The 21,607-nt window shown below is 39.4% G+C and overlaps 1 protein-coding gene across 1 annotated transcript; it reads right to left on the reverse strand.

Moving 5' to 3' along the window:
• Nucleotides 1–10,933: 10,933 nt before the first annotated feature.
• scamp5b (secretory carrier membrane protein 5b) lies at nucleotides 10,934–18,403 on the reverse strand. The gene is made up of 7 exons (XM_085451061.1): nucleotides 18,241–18,403; nucleotides 17,760–17,822; nucleotides 17,543–17,662; nucleotides 15,397–15,553; nucleotides 14,349–14,450; nucleotides 12,443–12,560; nucleotides 10,934–12,080 (listed from the first exon to the last, which is right to left on the reverse strand). Exons 2-7 carry the CDS (start codon nucleotides 17,764–17,766, stop codon nucleotides 11,901–11,903), a joined length of 684 nt encoding a protein of 227 aa, XP_085307187.1. The 5' UTR covers nucleotides 17,767–17,822; nucleotides 18,241–18,403; the 3' UTR covers nucleotides 10,934–11,900.
• Nucleotides 18,404–21,607: the final 3,204 nt, after the last annotated feature.

The raw sequence follows: 21,607 nt of genomic DNA on the forward strand, positions 1-21,607 counted from the left end.
TGAAATACGGTATTTGGAAAACACAGATGTCCCTTGTAGACGGATTTCCTGTCTCACAGAGGAATTAGAATCCATCATCCTGTTGTTTTGACACGCACTTCTCACACTCTTATTGGGTTTGTCCTAACAAAACCCTGACCTCTGTGATGGGACTTCCTCCTTGTACGGCTGTTTATTCAGGCTGTTCACACAAAGGCACCTCATGTTAGCTCTACGCTTTTTTGTGAAAATATTGCAGTATGTGGTGGCATGACCTCAACTTTAACTGTGTTTATGTTAGTGTTTTGTGTATTTTTGTTGGAGAAAAACTTATGAATAACTTCTAATGAGCAAGAGAAGCCAAATGATGCATTATATTGTTAGAGGTCTTTCCAGAAAGACTGGAATTTGTTTTTTCTGTTGAGAACTCTTTCTGTTGCATATCTGTTTTTCCATAAGTATTCCTCTGTGTTTGCATTTACATATTTTAATGCAGCTGCAATTCTAGAAGCTTAGATGAAGTCATATATTCCTCAGTGGGGTATAGGCAGTAATACAAAATATCCACCATGAGGCTCTTTTACAGTGCTGGTTTCATGTTTTTCGTGTGTTATTGTTAATGAGAGGAATATATTGCAGCACATTTCCTATAGCAGCATTTGTAGTGGCTGTCAAAGTTGTTAAGTTGCATTCACATGAATGATTTAGGACCTTTTCTTGCAAGAAACAAATATGCAATTACGATTATCAGAACTATGCTACAGGATGTTACCCAAGTGAACAATGTGAGATTTTGAGTGGAGCACATAAAAATACCCCAAGGAGTGTATCAGAGAAAACCCAGCTGACACACATGGTATCGCTGAGATATAGAAGGTACACAGTGCACAAAGTGCCAAGGCACACAGGGCTATAAGAAACTAGAACAGGAGACGATTGGAGGGACAAATTGGCCCAATTAGCACCATGTAGCAGGAGGAGGTGTTGGTAAAATGGTCAGATAGGCCTGTTAGATTATACAGTGATTGTGAAATCAGATCATACTTATCACCAGACGGGATGAGAAGTATTTTGCTCTTCTTGATCCAAGGTGCCTATGGTAAGATAGCGTGTGTGGCATTAAATATTCTGCTCTAGAGTCTCCTTCCAATGGAAATTCAAACAGCATAAAAGATTTTAAAAGCGCTTCATTAATAACACATTATCTAATGTAACAGGCATCTTTTACCTTCTGCTGGATGCTGTTTATATATTCTTGTTCACTGCATGAATTCTGCAAGCATGCTAGCACCTGATTAAAAGATCAGGTGGCAAGATGGTATCCTGAAAAATGGGAGCAATTCTGTAGAACTCACACAGATCAAGCTGCAACACGATGAGAGCAAATCCATTATATATGTAAATACTCTGCTTTGAGCAGCAAAATGTTATGTCTGATAGTCACTAAGCAGAAGATCTAGAGAGAGCGCGCTAACACCCTCCCCCCCAAACAAATATTTCCCCTTACAACAAGCCACATTTACTTTACCAGAAAACCTATGTAAAGCAGCTGCAAGCTTGCAACCTAATTGAGGAAACAGATCGAGTGAAGTGAAGCAGAACTGATTAGATCTTCCAGCATAGTAGCAGACGTCATTGAATACACAAAACCCCTGCAGAACTAGAATTCATGGACGTAAGATTAAAAGCACTCGGAAACACCTTTTCCAGGATTTTGAAGCTGTCGATCGTTACAAAATGAGGGCTTACCTGCTGCTCTCTGGCAGGTAGCTCCATGCCCTCCTGGGTTTTAAATGCACCTTAGAACACACATGCATCAACACTACAATGAGCGGGTGGAGGGAGGTTTGGAGTCTTCTCTCACCCCCATTCTCTGCGACCTGCTGGAGCGGGGGGGCTAGGAGGAGGAGTTGGCCGTCCGACTGCGGTCTGGAGTGTGGGGCCTCCCTGCTGCTGCGGAGTCGGGGCGGTCTGCCTCCCCCCACCGCAGGGAAAAGGGTAACACCACCTGGGTCTGGGTGCAGTTCCCCCCTCCAGGGGCAAGGGTACCTAGACCCGGTTCGTAGAGTACGCTTGGGGAGTGTGATCGTGTGTACAGCGTCTCTTTAAGTCTGTCTCCACGTTGGTTGAGTGTGGAGTAAGTGCATATGAGAGCATGAGGGTGGGAATGGATGTTTGTATATGTGTGTGCCTGTATGTCTGTGTCTATATGTCAGGTTGGGTGTCAGGCGCCACCTCTCTGGGGACATCTCAGGCCCTCCAAGGTTTGGAGGCCTATCTCCCCCTACCACCACTTCCCCTGCCAGTGGCGGACTCCCTCAGACATCGGTGCGTTGGTGGTTCTTTGTGTCTGGGGATGGGCGTCCAGGTACACACCGGCTCACTCCTTGGCGGCCGCTTATCGGGGCCTGGAGCCTGGGGCTCGCTCGGGCCACTTCGGAGGTGGGGTGCCCCCGGCCTCTCGGCCTGGGGCTCGGTCACTCAGGCACGGCTGGCTGCCGGCGGAGCTCACGGGCGCGTCACTGCAACTCCCCCTGGCTTCTGCTCCGCGGCTGCTGAGTGAGCCCTCATCTGGGACTCTCCTCAGCTCTTTCTGGGACAGTGGCGCGGCTGCCCCTCTGTTGGTCTTCCTTGGTCTCTTGTGTTCTGAGGGCCTCTGGATGTCTGGAGTTTTGATCTCCTCCATACCTGCTTCATGCCCTGGAGGACGGGCTGTGGCCCCCCCCACACCCTCTAGCAGATCATTACATGAAGGAACCTTTAAAAAAAAAAAACAAAAAAAAAAACAAGCGCGTCCATGCTCACAGGTGTACACACGGGTGATCACACCCACAAACTACACCCTTTTTGGCTCCTACCTCAAAGCACACTGTGTTCTGTTGATCTTATGTGCTGCACAATAATGTTTAACATTTAGTATTTACTGTCATATTCCCATATATCATTGTGATGTTGTTTATTCTATTACTCTTGTTCTCTTCTGCTTGTTTTCTTTTTTCTTTCTCAGCAGGTGATTGATATATGCATTTTTTTTCTCTTTTTTTTTCTGCCCGTTCTGTTGGTTTTTGTCTTTTGCCCTTCTCCCCCGTCCCTCTTCTCAGCTGTTTCTCTTTCCCTCTTTCTTTCTCCCCTTCTTTCCCCCAGTCAAGTCTGTCCCGTATTCAGTAAGTGAAAATAAAATAAACAATAAAAGGTGAATCAAATGGACCATTATGGCAAGGCTGGGATGGTCAATTTGGTAAAGTAAATCCGTTGGGCATCTTTCTTTGCCTTTAGACAACAATTCTGATGGCAAAAGAGCCAAACGGGACAGGCAAAAAAAAACCCCAAAAAAACCAAAATGAGGGCTTTATATCGTTAGTGTACATTGGTTCAATTTGCGGTATAAACAGTAAAGCAAGAGTATAAGTGGGACATTACATTTGTACTGACTGCATCAAGAGGAGTCAATCTGTGATGAATACTGCCAGATTGTAGAGGTTGTGATGAAATATTTCTGACCATCTCCTACGGAGACTATTTTATCTTTTTCCAACAGCCATTGGCATCTTTGTTAAGTGGTGATCGCAATATAATCAAACAGGAAGTGGTAGAGGTGAAAAGCTGAAAACTGCTGTTACATTTTTCCTCATTTACCCCACATTGCTTGTTTAGTCTTCCATCCTCTTTTTCCACTTTTCCTTCCCTCTTAACCAGATAGTGTAGTTGAGCTGACATTTATCTTGCTCATGCAGTGCATAATTATAGGTTTACAGTGACACTGTACAGTGACACTGAGTGTTGACAAGATGACAACATAGCTTCACTAATTTGCCTAACCTACCTATCCCATTTTGGCCACAGCCATTGTGCACATCAGTTCATATCAAAGTCATATCACCACAGACTGCTTTGTGCTTAGATTACATTTGCTATTTGTGCTCAATCAGACTTTTAGTTTTAGTGTGGTTGGCCATCACAATCTGGATGCTGAATGTTCGGGGGTTTAAGTTTCGATGGAATGCAACGCATAACATAAATATACAGTTTGTAGACGATTATTAAATCACTTTCTTGGCCCTACACACTACATTCCAATCTTGAACAAGTCAGATTACTCCACCCTAATTTGACCAGCTGCCTTAAAATGATACATAGGTAAAATGCATGACTTTAGACCTCCATTCTTCAATACAGCTGGCTTATGCAGGGTTAATTGAATTTAGTGAAAACAGAGAATAGAGGCTAGTCTGTGAGTCGACATTGCCAAAAAGCCCACCTCCAGACTTGAGGTCTAATTTCTGCAGAGCCTACTGTGTAGAGATTCTGTGGCAAAATATCAAGGCCACAGGTAATTCATCTTCTGGCTCTAGTCCTGCTTTGCAACCTAATTAAATGAATAAAGATGTGAAGAAATCTTCATTTCCGTAGGGATAAACACATTGCTGGATGGGAAAGGTACGAGGAAAGGCTGGCTTTGTAAAGCAGGAAAAGAGGCAGGTGAGAAACCACTGGCTGGGAGATAGTGAATGGCTCAACACTTTTGAATAGTAAGGGAAAAACTGCTCTGATTTACATGCAGCTGCAGTTGCTGGCTCATTTGTTTTGATAATAGCTCATCCTGCACACAGAGCTGACTCCACCATATATATCTGAGTTAACAAACATTTCACTTCTTGTGTTAATACACCACATTGAAAGCGTTGGGCATTATATGAGACAATGAAGAAGCTTGTGTCATAGGCACAAGACACACTCGAGTGTACTGGCTGACAGTTTAAATACTGCCTGCATCATCAATGAAACATCTGGCTTGTCTTTGGTGTCTGCTGCAAACATAAGCAGTCTTTCTTACAACTTAGTTCCCTCAATTTCCTCACTCATCAATTTTAAGGGGTATGCAAATGGACAGTTTCTCCAGCATCCCTGGGAGACTTCATGGTTACAACAACAGGGCAATAAATTTTCATTATGTTTTTTTTCCTTGAAAGGCAGAAATTGAAGTTTTGATATTTGGGTTTAAGGTCCTAAGCATTTGGAACAAATAGGGAGATGTTGCATAGGGATGATAGGCTTCCAGCCTCAATCAGGTCCCCCCAATCTCCCAGCAAAAAAACCCACCCATCTACTGGCTCCACAGGGAGTGTCAATGATGAAGTCAGCCACGGAGAGCGACGGCCCTGCACCGCTCTGCTCAGCCTTTCTGCTTTATGACAGGCCCATATTTCACCAGACTCATTCTCCAATGTCCACCGTCACTGTTCCCTGCATTGTCAAGGGGGCGACTCCCATCATCAGATCGGTGATTTCACAGCCTGGTGGCAGCAGCACTTCCTCGCTGTAGATGACTGAAATGGCCCCACTCCAGACAGCTGGGTGACCCCTCCTTAGTAACTGGCTCTGGTTTTTCTCATCATGCACATGTAAAGATGATCTAGTTTGGGATTTATTCTAAATGATGCCAATATTTTTGGGAGGTAAAAATGTGTTTATTTTATTTTTTATCAGAAGAAAATCCAGCTGCGACTACACCCCTGTTGTATTTCAAAAGATGAACAACCTGTCACTTTGCTTTAGGGAATAGTATGACGTTTACAAAATATCTATAGCCTTTAACATGGCTAAGGGGGGGGAACTAAATGTTAAAAAAAAAAACCTAGCCTTGACCAGACTTTAGTGTGAGTTATGTTTACATTAGACACAAAGGATGCTACTTTAGTCTATGCTATTTTTATGATTAAAGCTAGAAAATCATAAACAACCTTTCTGTATCCCAATCATCATTTCCACGTTCAACTTTTCAATTTCAGCTTTTGTTTTAAATTAAAGATAAAAGGCTGATTCCTACTTCAAGTCAGAGCAACCTTTGATGATTTCAGTGAACTCGTTTGATTTTAGTTGCTGTTAGTGTGATAATGGCATCTTGCAAAGAGATCATTCAACGCACAAAGCCAGTGGTTTCTTTTGGGTCACCAGATCTAAGGGCTATCATTAACAGCAACCACTTAACAGAGAGGCAAATGGAAATTTTTCAAATAATTACGAGCATAATTATTATTTACTTCATTTTATTTCTGATTCTATTTTAAGCCAGCATGATCATTAGCTGCCCAATTTGCAGGCTACAGATGCACACTCACAGGGGCAGAGTTAAACGACTCACTCCCACACGCTGACTGACTCTTTCTTTAGGTCATTTGTTAAACTCAATTTGAACATTTTCTGTGTAATTCTTGCCATGAGCTGTATTTGCAGGTCACAGATAGACGAGAACGCCTTTTTCATTGCATGAACATTCACATTTTACCCAAATTTCTGCTTAAGTCTATGAACATCAGGGAACAGTTATAAAAAAAATGTTGGGTGTTTGGATTCCACGTGCACATCTGTGTCTGAAACACAAGCATAAATGCATGCCTATGTGTTTGCATAGACCCATGCCAGTACAACTTTGTCCAGTCAGTAGTGTGTGTGAATGAGAGTGTGTGTGTGTATTAGTGTATTTAAGAGCATGAAAGGGCACTCTATCTCTGAGAAATTAAACACAAAGACCCACTGTGCACTGTCATACTATGCCATTTATATGCACCTTACTTTGTTCTTTCACACAACCCTTCTGTTCTCCACTGTTGGTATGACTAATGACAAGGAAGAGGTGCTTAACAGTAAACTTTGTGTGTAAATGTGGTATTAGTTTTGCAATTAACTCAGTTGTGGTTTTCTTTACTTTTTCCAATTACGAAACTAGGTTTTAAACTTTTATGATGTTTGAACTACAACACATCTTTCCTTGTGAAACCCAAATACATTTGCAATCTAATGCATTGCCTTTCATAGATGACTTAAAGCAGTTTCAGTTGAAAGAAAGCATTATCAGTTTGAGTCACATTTCAGATTCAGCAGATACTTATTACTCAAAGATATGAATATTTAAATAAATCATAATCGTCCTCTTATCAGCTGTTCATTGAATTAAAGGATGGATCTATTATCAGTGTGTTTACAGGTTGTTCCTGCTGAGGTAATGCACTCAGTGGCCACTTTATTAGGACAGTAAGTCACATGATAGCAAATCATTGCATTTAGGCATTTAGACATGGTCACGACAAACTGCTGAAGTTCAAACTGAACATCAGATGACAAAGAAAGATAATTAAAGGGAATTTCAATGTTGCATTTTGATTGGTGCTAGACTGACTAGTCTGAGTATTTCAGAAACTGGTGATCTAAAGAAATGTTCGCACAAACTATCTTTAGGGTTTACAGCAAATGTTCTGAAAAAAGCAAAAACATTCAAAGAGCAGCAGTTGTCAGGATACAAGACGTAAAAGGAGACTGGCTAGAATGCTTCAAGCTGATGGGAAGGCAACAGTAACTGAAATTACACTCATTACAACCACGGTATGCAGAAGCAGATGGGCGACAGCAGCTGAAGACCACACCACTCCTGTCAACTAAGAATACGAAACTGTGCACAGGCTCACCAAAATTGGACAATAGAAGATTGGAAAAAACATTACCTGCTCTCAATTTCAGCTGTGACCCTATCACCCCATTGGATGATAGGGTCTGAATTTGGTGTAAACAACATGAAAGCATGGATCCCTTCCTGCCTTGTATCAGTGATTTAGCCTGCTGGTGGTGTAATGGTGTAGGGGATATTTTCTTGGCAGACTTTTTTTGGGCTTAGTACCAGTCCAACAGAACACCATTGGGATGTGGTGGAACAAATCTGCAGCAACTGTGTGATGCTATCAAGTCAATATGTACCATAATCTCTGAGGAATGTTTCCAGCACCTTGTTGAATCTATGCCACGATGAATCAAAGCACTTCTGAAGCCTGAGAGGATCCAACCTAGTACTAGCAAGTTGTATCTAATGGAGTGGCCAGTGAGCGTATTTCAGCAAATATAAAGGAAGATGCCACATGTTTGTTAAAATGGTGAGGTTTATGTACACTAATCCAGGATCCAAGAAATGTTTAAAACAGTGAAACATAGTTGAAGACAAAAAAGTGCAGCAGTGTATTATTTATTTGTTTGTTTTGTTTTAGCTACACAATGTCACAAACAAGCCAGTGCAGCGGCCTGTACAGGATCTTGGAGTAAATTTGTTACAATAAGAATTACAAGTCAGGATAACTTTGACCCCCGTGGTTCTTACTCAGCATCATTAACTGAATGTCCAGTATAAACTTATGTTATTTATTCAGTTGGCAATTAGGTCAGATCTCCTTTTTTGTAAGCAAAATGAAATTCTGAGATGCACGCAGTATGATTTGCAAAGCAGAATATACAAAAGCGCTACATATCGTCAGCCTTGATTTGTTATGAATCACTGACTATATTCTGTAGTTGACAAGCGGTCCTGTTTACCTGAAGACACAAGTCTTTGCTGTCAGTGCTTGTCACAAGAGATTTCCATGCGTATGGCAATTACAGTGTTTGCTGGTTGCTGTCAGTGGGTCCTTTGGGCTTCTGTATCACTGTATATATACATAGTAATTCTATCACTCTTAAAATGGAAAAAGAGGGAAACCATAAAGGACAACAACATCCACAGATAAATCCGTTTAAAATGCATTTTGAATCTGGGATGGTCACCAGTTTGTCTAGGGAGAAATTGCATTTGCTGCATGTAAGTTCAGAAATAAATCCAAAGTTCAATGTAGGCAAGTAATATCAATTCTGCATTTTCATGTTTTTGGATCAGACTTTATAAATACTTAATTGTAAAGAAAAACAAAGGTCATGTAGTGCCCCTGGTGGACAGTCAGTGTGACTGGTGGTCCACCACAGAGGGCCAATGCTGCCATCTACAGGCAAAGTAAGTTCCTTTTTAATTTGCCATTTTAACAGTGTTTAAATGTGGCCGCCAGTGGCGGTCCTAGCCTGTTTGGCGTTGGCGCCCTGGGCGAACACGCCCTCTGGCGCCCCCAGACACACAAAACATATTAAAGACTGTACATTAACATAAAACGGTTGTACACAGACACACATATGAAGAGAGAGAGAGTATGCATAGTATGCAAACGGATACCAAACAGCCATCATAATTCGTCATGCAATGAGAACAGGACAAATCAACAATTGACAATGACTAATTAATACTAAAATCTGTAACATATTGTATTGTTTGGAGTTTAGTCTGTTACTGTTACTATTTTTACCATTTCTTCTTGGAGCAACTGTAACCCACATAATTTCCTTAGGGATTAATAAAGTATTCTGATTCTGATTGTTTCAGGATGACCTGCCATTATCCAATCACACATCTGCTTACCTGCATCTTTTGCTCATTTCTCCTCCTCTTCTTTTCTCTTTTTTCTAAACTGAGGACCTGATGGCTTTGAACTTTTCTTGTCCATCTTCCATTGGTTTTAATTTTGCACTCCAGTATGAACACCCATCTCTCAACCCGAGGATCACCACAACATAACCTAACAGACCTACACCTTAGTTCACAGATTCACTTCGTCTCTAGGGTTTATTTCTGAGATTTCACACAACCCAGGATTCAAGTCATAAATACATAACGGGCTTGGATTTACAGCATTATAAATGAAATGTGCTCTATTTGGAAGCAGCCCCCCTTTCGACGGGTTGTGTGTGAGACTTTAAATCATCAAACTGTAAATATTAAATTGTTATTAATCCCTTTACCCCTAGTCCTAAAGTGTATATTTATTTTCTTACTCTTCTTATATATATTGTTTGTTTACTTGCACTGCTGTAACTGGAGCCTCGTCGTCTCGTCTCTCTATATACTGGACTGTATGTAGCGGAGATGATAATAAAGTTTACTTTGACTTCGGCAGCAAGCAGGTGCACCGAGTGCTCACTATAGAATTTCGAAAAAACATCGGTGCCAATTATAAGTCTGTATCATAATGTCTGGTGTTTTCGTGTTTGTTGTTTTGTTTTTATTTTGTTTTATTTTGCGAGATGGTTAGGTGCTGCTCCAGCCGGTCAGAGAATCCCCCGCCGCCCCGCCCTCTCCTCCCTGCGCCGCAAGCAGCAGGCGCACCTCGCAAACGAAGGGCGCCGTTACTCCCCGCAAATGGGCGATAGAAAACCGATCGGTGCGTACGCCATTCCCAATATGCGCTGGCTGACGTCGGGGGAGCTTTTTTTTTTTTTTGGCCGATGCCCGTGATGCCGCTCCCCACCACGATGCCGCCCCGGGCAACCGCCCGTGTCGCCCGTATCTAAAACCGCTACTGGTGGCCGCAGTACCATTTGCTGTGTGTAATGTATTGGAAACGATTTAAAATCACATTTTAATGATTGAGTACAACGTCTTGATTAAATGGGGCAAATATGAGAAAACAGTCAAACAGGAAACAAATAGAGTTTTTGCAAAGCAACCTCCTTCAGTAAAGCACAAAATAATAATATGAAAAACTATTTGCAATCAGTGGAAGGAAAATCTTAGAACAAAGTTAACAGCCTGCATTTATATAGTAAAGTTTGGTGCACTTTGGTCTTTCACTTCAGCCAAAGAAAATCCTTTTTGTATTGTAAAGTATCACCATGCCAGTATATATAGTATATATTTCCAGTGGAAACATAATTTGTTACAAGCCATAAAATGGATATGTGTTTGCTTGCTCATCATGATACCTGACAGTGAAGCTTCCTAGGGCTCTTGTTTCCTTCTTTAAAAAAAAATAAATAATAAATAAATACATTGAATTTGGAGTGACAATCCATGCCATTCACCAGCAACTGTACCTGGAATGATTTCAAGCAATAATATTTTAATCCCATATTCCACTTCTTGGGCTTGTGGGGGTATCCTACTCCTGCTTATGTGGCCTGATCAGCAGGCCATACAAGTTTGTGTGTGATTCATGTAACAACAACAAAAAAGAATCTTACAGCTAAAACATGCACATGACAAAATAACCCAATACAATAAGTGCAGACTGTAATCTGTGAAGGATAAATGAAGGTAATTGGTAAGTGTTGGAGCTTTTTATTTCATGCTAAAACCATCAGCGCCTCTCTGTGGTCAACCTGCCAAACAGCAAGAGGCTGATTCTCTGGCAAATGGTACATTTGCATCTTACAAATGGGCACACCCTAAATTGACATTCAATACAAAACAGTGACTTTTCTAGACAAACTGAAGATCAGAACACATGTCAGATATCTAATGGTTTTTGTTTTTCTAAAAGTAAAATAACCATTACAACTCATTTAAACCTGTGATGTAAATCTGATGCTTTTTGGTGGAAAATAAGCATGTCAACAAGAAGCACCAAGGACATCAAAGAGGGCCCTCCAAATATATTTCCACCTGAAGGCTTGTAATAATACTCTTTCTTACTGTAACAGTTATACACCATTCAGTACTGCAGCTTCCTTTGATTTTACAGTGCAATCCCCGATGAACTGCATAGAAGCATTAATGAGGTTTTAGTTAGATTTTACAGAGTAGCATCATCTAATATAAAGTTGCAAAGTGACACTGGATCTTTGGTTTAAGTCAAAAAAGAAAAGATGAAGCAACTTCCTAAATAGTTCATCATTCTAACAGTACATTAGTATAATAATACGTTCATTTAAATACTTCAAAGGTGGTTATAACCTTTTTGACCTCGTTTGTAAAACTTGCTACAAAAACATGCAGATTGACATATTAATATCCAACTCATAGAATGGAGCTACTACGTCTTGAAAACTACTTTCATTTGAAGAGTAAAAACACATACGAAACACGTGTAAAAGACTACAAATGATTAGCATGTCCTTTAATAGAGGAAGGCAAAATTCCAGCTTCCTATATATGTTAAGAGCTATTTGTTTGCATAGTGTAAGAAAGAGTTGCTTTTTAAGAATCAACCCTGTCAATAGAGATCGTTAAGATCTTCACAGCCTGGTTGTTCAGCCTTTGGCATTGCTGTGACTTCATGTCCTTGACCTTCTGTCTTGAAATTCTACATCTGGTTTTCATTGTATTGCGGGCTGGAGTACTGCTCCTGCATTGCTCCAGCTGCAGCACCCATGGCAGCCTGCTGGGCTGCTGCTTGGACATGAGGGTTCTTCCAGGCTCCAGTGGACCATTCCTCCTGAGCTTTAGTCATGCTAGCCCCACTGCCCCGGTAGAAATTATGGATCTGCATTCAAAGTGGAATAACAAGTCATTATCAAGAAGCAATTATAGACTAAAAGTAAAGTAGGTTTAATTACTTAAGTTGATGCTGACATAGATTAGATACTTTATTTCCTAATCCTTAATTCTGTAGACCTAAACCATTTGTATAGGGCTGTAGATACTTAAAAGGATTCTCATTTTAGTGGTAAACCCAACAGTGCTGCTCTGCAGGAATGAATAAAATTAATCAAATTTCTGGAATGAACATGGCCTTGAAGCTACAGATAAATAATTTTTGAAAAATTCAATTTAATAGAATTAGCCTTTATAAGAAATACCTATCTACTTTCCTCCCTTGAAGTAATGCACCAGTAAAAGTCTTACCCTGGTGAGTGCAATGAAGGACAGACAGGCCACAGCAGTGAACATGATTGTAGGGACCAGCATGATCAGTGCGATCAAAATATTATAGCTGAAAAAGGAGATAGTAGCCAACCAACCACTGAAAAAGATAGAAAGGACCATTACGGCAATGAAAAAAAGAGGATTTAATTTTAGAATCTTAACGCTACAGGAATCTGCTATTGGACTGACTCATATTACCACTGAACATCAGGCTGTCAAATGGCAATGATTTTGTAGACTTTAAATACTTTAGTATAAAGTTTAAAAGTTTTATAGCTTATGCATGAGGGTATGGAATTGCACATGGTGACATTTATAAACTTTATGGAGACTGTCATAATATTAATTTGTGATCATCAGCTTAAGTAAGGTGACATTTTGAGGATTGCTTTAACAGCCTCTCAAAATCTAATAACAGGACTATCATAAAAGTTATACGAGGGCCATATCTGATGGTCCATCACTGTCATGTTAATGAAAGCAACAAAGTCTTCAAAAATACATCTCAACTAACCTGAACTTAAACTATTTATGCACCTAAAACACACTTGTTGGGATTAACTGTTTGTTTAATTTTTGTGCTTGTTTTTTGACATATTAAACAATGTCCAATTTTAATGTTCAGATTTATTTGCACAGCAATTGATCAAACATGCACGTATGCTGGTAAAAATGTCTGCCAAACTGTCTGTGGCATTTGTGTAATACCATTTATTGTTTTAGAATTAAGTTTAAATTGTTTTAGTGTCAGAACAGTTAACTATACAAAATATAATTGTAATTTTCATAACAAATATCTGAATAGATTAATAAACACAAAAATATGCCTTTCCAAATTTGAACATTGTAAGTCAAATGTAAACAAATTAGACATACAGTATATGACATATATAAGTAGTAGTATATAAGTTTATAGTTTACTCTGACTCTGAAGAGGATAACGCTCCAGAAACAATATATTGTTTGACCGACATTGTCATAGTGCTTCAGTCCTCCTGGTACTTCTGTCAGTCTTTCTCACTCTCCACCTTGGTGCGCTCTCTCTCTCTGTTTGTTTGTGTGTGTGTGTGTGTGGTAACAACACCTTACCTTTCAGAGGTGTGATCCTCTTAGGCCCCGCCCTCCAGCCTGGCACACCTGTAGTAATCAACTCACCTACTACTCATCTGGTGATCAGTCAGCTCCCTTCAAATACTGAGAAAATTCCTTCAGTAGAGGTAGATACTCACTCCTGTTCTGTAAGTTTATCAGCTGGGTCCTTGTGTGTTTCTCTTCTTTCAAGGAGTCTTCTCTGTTTTCCTCAAAGAGGATTTTTCCGTGTGAGTGTGAACTGTTTTGCTATCGAGTCTAAAGACAGTGAAATCTATCTGACCATCGGCTTGTATACTGTGCATAGGATCTGTGGAGGTTCCACAGAAAGACACTGTAACACATCACTGTAAATCATGGGTGTCCAACTCCAGGCCTCAAAGGACCGGTGTCCTGCAGGTTTTAGATGTGTCCTTGATCCAACACAGCTGATTTAAATGGCTAAATTACCTCCTCAGCATGTCTTGAAAGTCTCCAGAAGCCTGGTAATGAACTAATCATTTGATTCAGGTGTCTTGACCCAGGTTGGTCACCCCTGCTGAAAATAAATTCACGAACTGCATTCTAAGTCTGCGTTTGGGTCCCGTCTGCTCTTTGAGTATGACAGGCATGTTTGGGTTTGTAACCTTCGTTAGGGTTACCATTAAGCCAACAACCCAAAACATGTTAAACAAAAAATAAAGTTATTAATTTATATTAGAAGTGTTGCTGGAGCTTTATTCTCTTCAGACGTTATACTCTTCTCTGCACCTTGAAAGTAAGTGAAGTTGTGCCTGACACTTCTGCCCAGTCTTACCATACTCCCCATCCTGGGATGCCTATGCTTTGGATGACACTAATCCCAACTTGAGCCATGAACACAAAGAAGAAGATCATGAAGTTGAAAGAGCTGTCACTCCTGTGAAGAATACAAAAAAAAAAAGACTATTAAGCAGTTACATCTGTGAAGCTAAATTTAGTGCTATATACTGTATGTCTACATGTTGCATCATCTACTGTTTTAAACAAAGACAGTTTCCCCTACTCGACATCAACATCTCTCTTGGCAGCCCAGTCAGCAACTACATGCTGCTGCCATGTAGTGTGTCAGCGCATGAGACAATATATTCATGTCACCAGAGCATATGAAAATTGCACTACCCTTCAGCGAAAGGTTAGAGAATGTTCTGAGTGTCCTTCTGTCCCTGAAGGGACATTTATCCCTGTTGCTACTCAGCACTTTACAAAAATGGAGGACAAATTAGCTTAAAGACAAAACAAGAGCAGACCACTATTTTAGATGTGTATTCAGCTTCGTTAGCATTTAATCTATGTAAGACTCAGAGTGAGTTTGTTTTATGTTTGTTTTCTGTCATATTTAACAATGTCCAATTTTCATGTTCATAAATGAAAGAGTATATATACATTTTTTCATCTTATAAACAATTTATGAAAGGTTCATGTACTGCAAATGCTAACTGTTTCTATGGAATAGTGTGTTGAAGTGACCCAGGGAGCTATCCACAACTGGAAAATTCTTTCTTTCCCTGTGAATCGTGACATAGATGGATCTTGAGCTGCCTTGTCAGAGTTGGGTCCTTACCCAGAGGGGTTAAATTTCATGTCCTTTTCCTGTTTATATGAAAAGACATCTGTACCTCTCATTTAAAGCTGCATCTCAAAGACTTCTCTTAATTTTGGGCTAAAAACAACAACAACCATGAACTATTTTTGTGTGAAACTATAACACATAATATTTAAAAGGTCTTAATACTATGACATCTAAAACATAACACAACTTCATTCCAACTAACATAGTTAAAAACAGTGCTTGGTATTATTGTATTACTTCATGTTTGACTTACTTGAAGGCCTTGTAGATGGGCCTGAACCAGCAGACATATGAGCAAGGAGTGAACATGAGGACCCAGATGATGGCCATGCCAAAGTTTGTCACACCACCTCCACCAAACATCCAAGCAAAGCAGCCAAAAAGATTCACAACAAGTGTGGCACTGTTAACTGTAAGAACACAACAACAACAACAACAACAACAAATCAAGCATTGATGCAAAAGAAAAAGCCCTAAAAAACACCTGTCTGATACATAAACATGCATAACTATGGACCAGTTTGGAAAAGTAAAGAGGAGACAGCCACAAATAACTTTTTAGCTGAAGTCATTTTCTATTACCAACACTTGGCTCCATTTCAGCCTCTGCATTCACATTCCAGTTTTGGTTTTTAAACTAAACAAGAACTCTATGTCAGTTTCAAATGTTGGTCTTTGGGGAAATTTTGAAAAACTTTACAAGAAAAAGAGAAAAAAGTGAAGCACTGCACAGGTGGCACATGACAGCTATTTGGAAAACACTTTCCCCAATGCACAGCACAGCAAAATTCCTGTTAGCTTAGAATGATTTTCACAAATTAAATGAAGAAAAAGTACTCGAGCACAAAAATAACAAGCCGTGTGTGCATCATGGCAGAAGGCAAAAATCTGAGCAGATTGGGACTTTCAATACCTGCTTATGTTTATCTTTTTTTTTTTAAGTCGCACGCAAAAAGAAATTTAGAGCAATTATAAATTCTTCAGTGTGACAGATGCATATTTCCTGCTATAACATTTTCTTTAAAAAATAGCACCTAAAAGGTAAATATTTAAAGAATATAATGTTTGTAAATCATTTAAAACATGTATTTCTTTCTGTAATACACAAAAAGTCATCTCAAATGCTGAAACTAATTGATTGGTTTTGTTTTTGTAATACTGATTTTAGAACTTGTTTTAAATTTATTGTATCACATTTCAAGACAGAGTCATGTTTACAACTGTGTTGCATCACCTCTTCTTTTAGCAGCAATCTCTTTAATGAGTTAGAGAGGCAGCGGAGACCAACCCTTGTAGCTTTCATAGCTACATGTTTTCACTATCTTGCCTGATGTCAGATTTCAGCTCCTCAAAAATGTGTGGTCTCCTTTATTGTATTTTTTGTTTCACAATGCACCAATTTTTTTCAGTGGGTGACAGATCTGAACTGCAGGCCTTCCCATACTGATTCTCAGCCTCGTCCCTTGTGGTCAAAAACTTCTCTGGATTCTCTTAATCTGTTTTCTTATATAATGCAATGATGATAAAGAAAATTATAAATTCTTTACAGTTTTCCCTTGAAAATGTCACAGTTAAACTATGTTTTTTAACCGTTTATATTCACAGTCTTTACTGGTGAATCCCTCCCTATCTTTACTTAAAACACTTACTGATTCTCATCTTACCCCTATCACAATATGGCCCTTTTGCCAAATCCCCAACTAACAAAATTCACTTCTGAACTTGTCTCATTTGACCAAAACTGTTTGCAAGTATTAACAATCTTGTTTCACCTTTAATACTTTTTACTGCGTATTGGTGTATTGCCCTGCTCCTTATAGCAGTTCTGACACTGACTCCTGTGTCAGTGATACATCATTTTTGAGCTCTTTCGCACCCTTCCTCCTGCCCTCAGTTCTCTTACATGAATTCATGAACAGGCAGGAAGTTTCAGAGTACAGCAATGTCGCAAACACCACTGTACTTCATGTTTATAGTGCAGTAAACTTTGATGAAACTGCTCCTGGCAAAGATTGTTCAACACAATTTTACTGTTACTGCTCTGCTCAAACCAAGGCCATCTGGTCAGTGCTGTGACTCATTAACAAATAAACCAGTCAGGACATTACAGCCACAGCCCATAAAAAATCTTCTTGGACCTAAAGGACCCTTGTAAACCACTGCCCTTCTGTTTCATAGTTGTTATCATCAGCTGATCACAGAGGATAAGACACTTTATGGGGCCTTCAGGAAAATTATTTTTTTCTGTTTTTCTGTTATAGCCAAGGTAGAAAAAAAGAGTTTCTCTCTTGAAACATAAGCTCGGAAGTTTGTATAGGAGTTGCATTTTCATGACAGCTTTGCATCATGACAATCAAAAAAATAACATATAACATATAACTTCAGTTTTATTCACTTACGCATCCACAGATGGTACATTTTCTTGCACATGCTGCGATGCTGTTCAGGGATCTCCTCAAAGTCTTGGTAGAAACACGGCTTGAGAGGAATGAATCCAGGCAGTGGGGGGAAATTTGGCTCTGCAATAAACAGTTCAATACCAGTTATAACACTAAATACATCCGGGTGAGTAATGTTTTAATTTTGACTTCAGTTCGTCACAGTTTATTTACTGACCGGCCATTGGGAAATACTGTAAAGCTTGCTGTTTCGAGTAATCCCTCTTTCAGACTTTTCAGCCTGTGAAGTTAGAAAACATTTCAGATTAATATAGTGTGTATAGCACTTTGCATGCGTTTCAACTGCATGTCACTGGCAACGGAGGAAGTCCGGTGAAGGAATGGATTCTACATCGCTGCCACATAAACACAGTGTACTTTAGATGAAGGAGAATGTTACAAATTCACGTCTCCGTCGACATTCTGCCGGGGGATTTAATGTGTGTGCTCTCCCAGTCATGTCCCAGTGGTGCTGATAACACTTTAGTCCTTCCGGTTTAACAGAAACATAAATCAGGCAATCTGCCCCCAAACCCAGTGACGATCAACAAGCAAGCCGCATTTCATCGAATGAAATGTTCCAACACACATTCCCTGCACATGTATTTGAACTGCAGAGCCAGGAATTACGGATTCGGCAGGAAACATAATCTGCTTACCTCCTCCAGAGAGCAGCCGCTCCTCTCTTTAACGTGCTCTACAACCGAAGCTTCACCTTCGCTTTAAACAGATGAAATCCAATCGGACGGAATCTACAGGTAAACTGTTAAACTATTTCAAGACTTTGTTTTGCTCTGTATGACTACAGGAATCGATCCTAACTATGCTGTCTGTCGGCCAATCACCGTGCTTCAATCTGCTGTCACTTTGATTCAGACCAATGGCCTGATTACTCTAATCCTTGACGTTGTATTGTTGACCCAATCATTGTTTGGCTCTCTGTCCATGGTGCTGAACACGCTGCTAAAACAAAAGTGGCGTTAACCACCCTCCTCAGTATTTACAGTTGTCCTAAAGCAACTTGCAGACATTAATTGTGAACTGGAAACGTCTAATCAGGTCACACCTCTAATCACATCAGCAGTGGCGATGTTTAAAAATATATATATAATTGTACGCTGTTTAAGAAAAGAAAAAAAAAGACAAGAGGGAATTCCTTCATAATGTAGAAATCCAGCTTTACCAAACTCTGCGTGGTGTAACACCACCATTCGGGACACTTTCCTTTCTAAACCTAAGCGTGAAGCTTGAGATAGTTGTTCGCCTAAACACTAAAATGATTTCTATTTCTATATTTTGTTAGAAAAATGAGAAATAGGTACAGTGGTCTAACTCGGGTCTAAAGAAAAAGTGCAAACATACATACATACATTATATGAAAGCAGAGTGTGTATAATTGTAACGAGCTTGATCGCCAATATTTGGTATGGTCACCTTTCTTCTTTAACACAGTTACAGTCAGATTTTCAGTTCATTACTTGATTAATTTGGTAAGTCCCATTCCTTTCTCCTTATTCTTCTAGAATGGCTTGTTGACAGCCACCTTCCACTGAAACCATTTTTGATGAGGCTTCGGTGGATCAACTGAAAGACCAGATAATCCATCTGTTCTCTCAGATCCTGTGTCAGGTCACATTTTAAAAATGATGAGAAAATATAAATAAATGAGGGGTGGCTCATGACCTTTGCATAGTAATGCATGTTAAAGTAAAAGCACTTAATCGACACTAAATGTTACCTGTGATTAATATACTAGGACTGCATTACTAGGTTGTTCATAGTGGGGCATTATCTTGTTGAACCATGGTTTTACTGTGGGGCGTAGTTTTAAAGGAAGCCTGGAGACCTTACAAAGCATAAAGAATCTGAATTTCTTTCCTCGTCATGAATCTTTAATTTTGTTCTGAATATTAAAGGTTAATGAAGCAACTATGCAAACTTGTTTTGCATAGTTGCTTCATTAACCTTTAATATTCCAAACAAAAATTAAAGATTAAAGATCATAGTTTTGCATAGTTGCTGTCATTTAAAGAGCTGACGATTTCAGAGGGGAATTCGTTTGTTTTTTTTAATGATGAATATTATGCAAAGATCCACCAACAAGGCTGCATCTATTTGTTTATTTTACTTAATAGTGAAGTATTTATGATGCAAACCACGGGATCAATCTTGACTTTAATGAGCAAATTCCCCAGGATAATGTTTCAGTCTGTTCACTTCATTTTCAACTCGACATTTTCAGAAGTCATCACATCTTTAGTATAGGCTGCCCCCGACACTGTTTGATACAGACGACTCAGTTTGATACGCTGAACTCAACAGCAAGACTCAGGCAGGTGAAAAGGTGTCCTCCAACAGTATTCAGTAACAGGAAACCAGTCAGCGGAGGCAGACAAAGAAGGAGGCGGACGAAAAAAATGTGTCCTTCAAGTATCTGACATGATGCATCTCGGGTCAGAGTCAACCTTGGTGAGTTGATCACACAATGTACAGTAAATTCAATTTGATTTTTCTCTGTCTGCTTTTTCTTAGGCAAGTGTGGGCCAGAAAATATTTTTTCACAATAAAAAATATGTCAAGGTAGCATACTGTAATGGTAGTTATTTCCAAAAACAGGGCTCATGTAATAGTAATAAATTCTAACCGTAGTGTGTTGTAGATTTAGTCTTTATTTAATTCTTGAGAAGTATAAAACAGAACAAAAGACTGTCTTTGTGTACCTCTATAAAAGGCTTTATTTATTTCCTAATTAAGCAACAAAACCACTAAAGTGATTCAAACAATAATACCAAAGTCATAAAATCAACTGAAGTTAGCTGATACTGAAAAAAATGGCATGATTGCAGTCATGAAATGAGTAAGATTCATAGATGCACTGAAGAGGGACAGGGGGTTGGTGTTACAGAGGAGGATGCTAGGAATAGGGTGAGATGAAGGCAGATGATCCGCTGTAGCGATCTCTAAATGGGAGCAGCTGAGGAGAAAAATAAGACTGCATTTGTAAGAAAGAGACACAGAAACTGCTATAATCTGTCAATCACATGCTGGTGTGCTCCTGATGTCATTTTATAACAAGAAATTTTTACAAAATTGGAAGGAAAATAATTGGTGTGTAGTTTATGACAACTTTTATTCTGAAAATGACAATATAATAATACATTAATGTTTTCCTACAGCACAGTAACTTGTCTTTTGTAAAAGCTGTGGATAATACCACAGATAACTTGTTCATGGGTGTAATAAGTTGTAAAAATGAACACTAAATAAAAAGTGCAGACATCAAATAGAAAACATTCAAAAATCAAGATTTTCTTTTAGATATACAGGATCCAATTTTAAGCTTGTTGTTGTGATGTTATTATTACAAGTGTGTTGTACTGTTGTTATTGGATAATTTACTTCAGAAAATGATACCTATATACTGTTTTCAGCCATGTTGCAGCTAACCCTTTAAAGGAAGCAGTTATATGACACAGAAAGTGCAACGCTGGATTTCCAAATTTAATTTAGGGTATGTCTTGAACTGTAGTAGCTGTGTAAATGAAAACAAATTAGTGTTAGCTGTCAGAGCCAGCAGACAGATCTGCCTTATGCCATAAGAGTCTAAATTAGTGTTCTCTTTGCAACAAAAAAGAACTGCAATATATCACCATATCATTAAAACTAAATTGTAATCAACTGCCATCACTTGTCAAATCAAGCCCGCTAAAGATGTAAAGCTAATAAGCTGTCCCTTCTCACGTCTCTCATCTGACACTGTCACTCTCCACACCTCTGTAATTTTTTGTCCTCTCACTTCATTAATATTAATCTGAAGCAGTTTCAGTCTAGACAAGCTTAGTGAGGGGGTTCTAAGGCCATCATGCTATTGGGCTTTCAAAGAAATGTACAGTATAGTCGACTGTGAGTGGTCTCGTTTTCCTTTTTCTTTATCTGTTTTTGTCTCTCCATCCCTCACTCTGCCTCAATCATCTTTATTCTAACCCAGGCTCATCCTATTAGTCCTGTCATTAAGATGACATTAAT

This window comes from Copadichromis virginalis, linkage group LG1 (assembly GCF_057382275.1).
Source record: "Copadichromis virginalis isolate Kocher_CV1m ecotype Utaka linkage group LG1, C_Virginalis_male_GT1.1, whole genome shotgun sequence".
NCBI lineage: Eukaryota > Metazoa > Chordata > Actinopteri > Cichliformes > Cichlidae > Copadichromis > Copadichromis virginalis.

Excerpts from the sequence above, each read along its gene's own strand:
- scamp5b (XM_085451061.1), bottom strand. Across the intron at positions 15,554-17,542 it reads AATGTACCATCTGTGGATGC|TTAACAGTGCCACACTTGTT; the intron begins GTAAGTGAATAA and ends GTGTTCTTACAG. Across the intron at positions 12,561-14,348 it reads ATCCCAGGATGGGGAGTATG|TGGTTGGTTGGCTACTATCT; the intron begins GTAAGACTGGGC and ends TATCTTTTTCAG.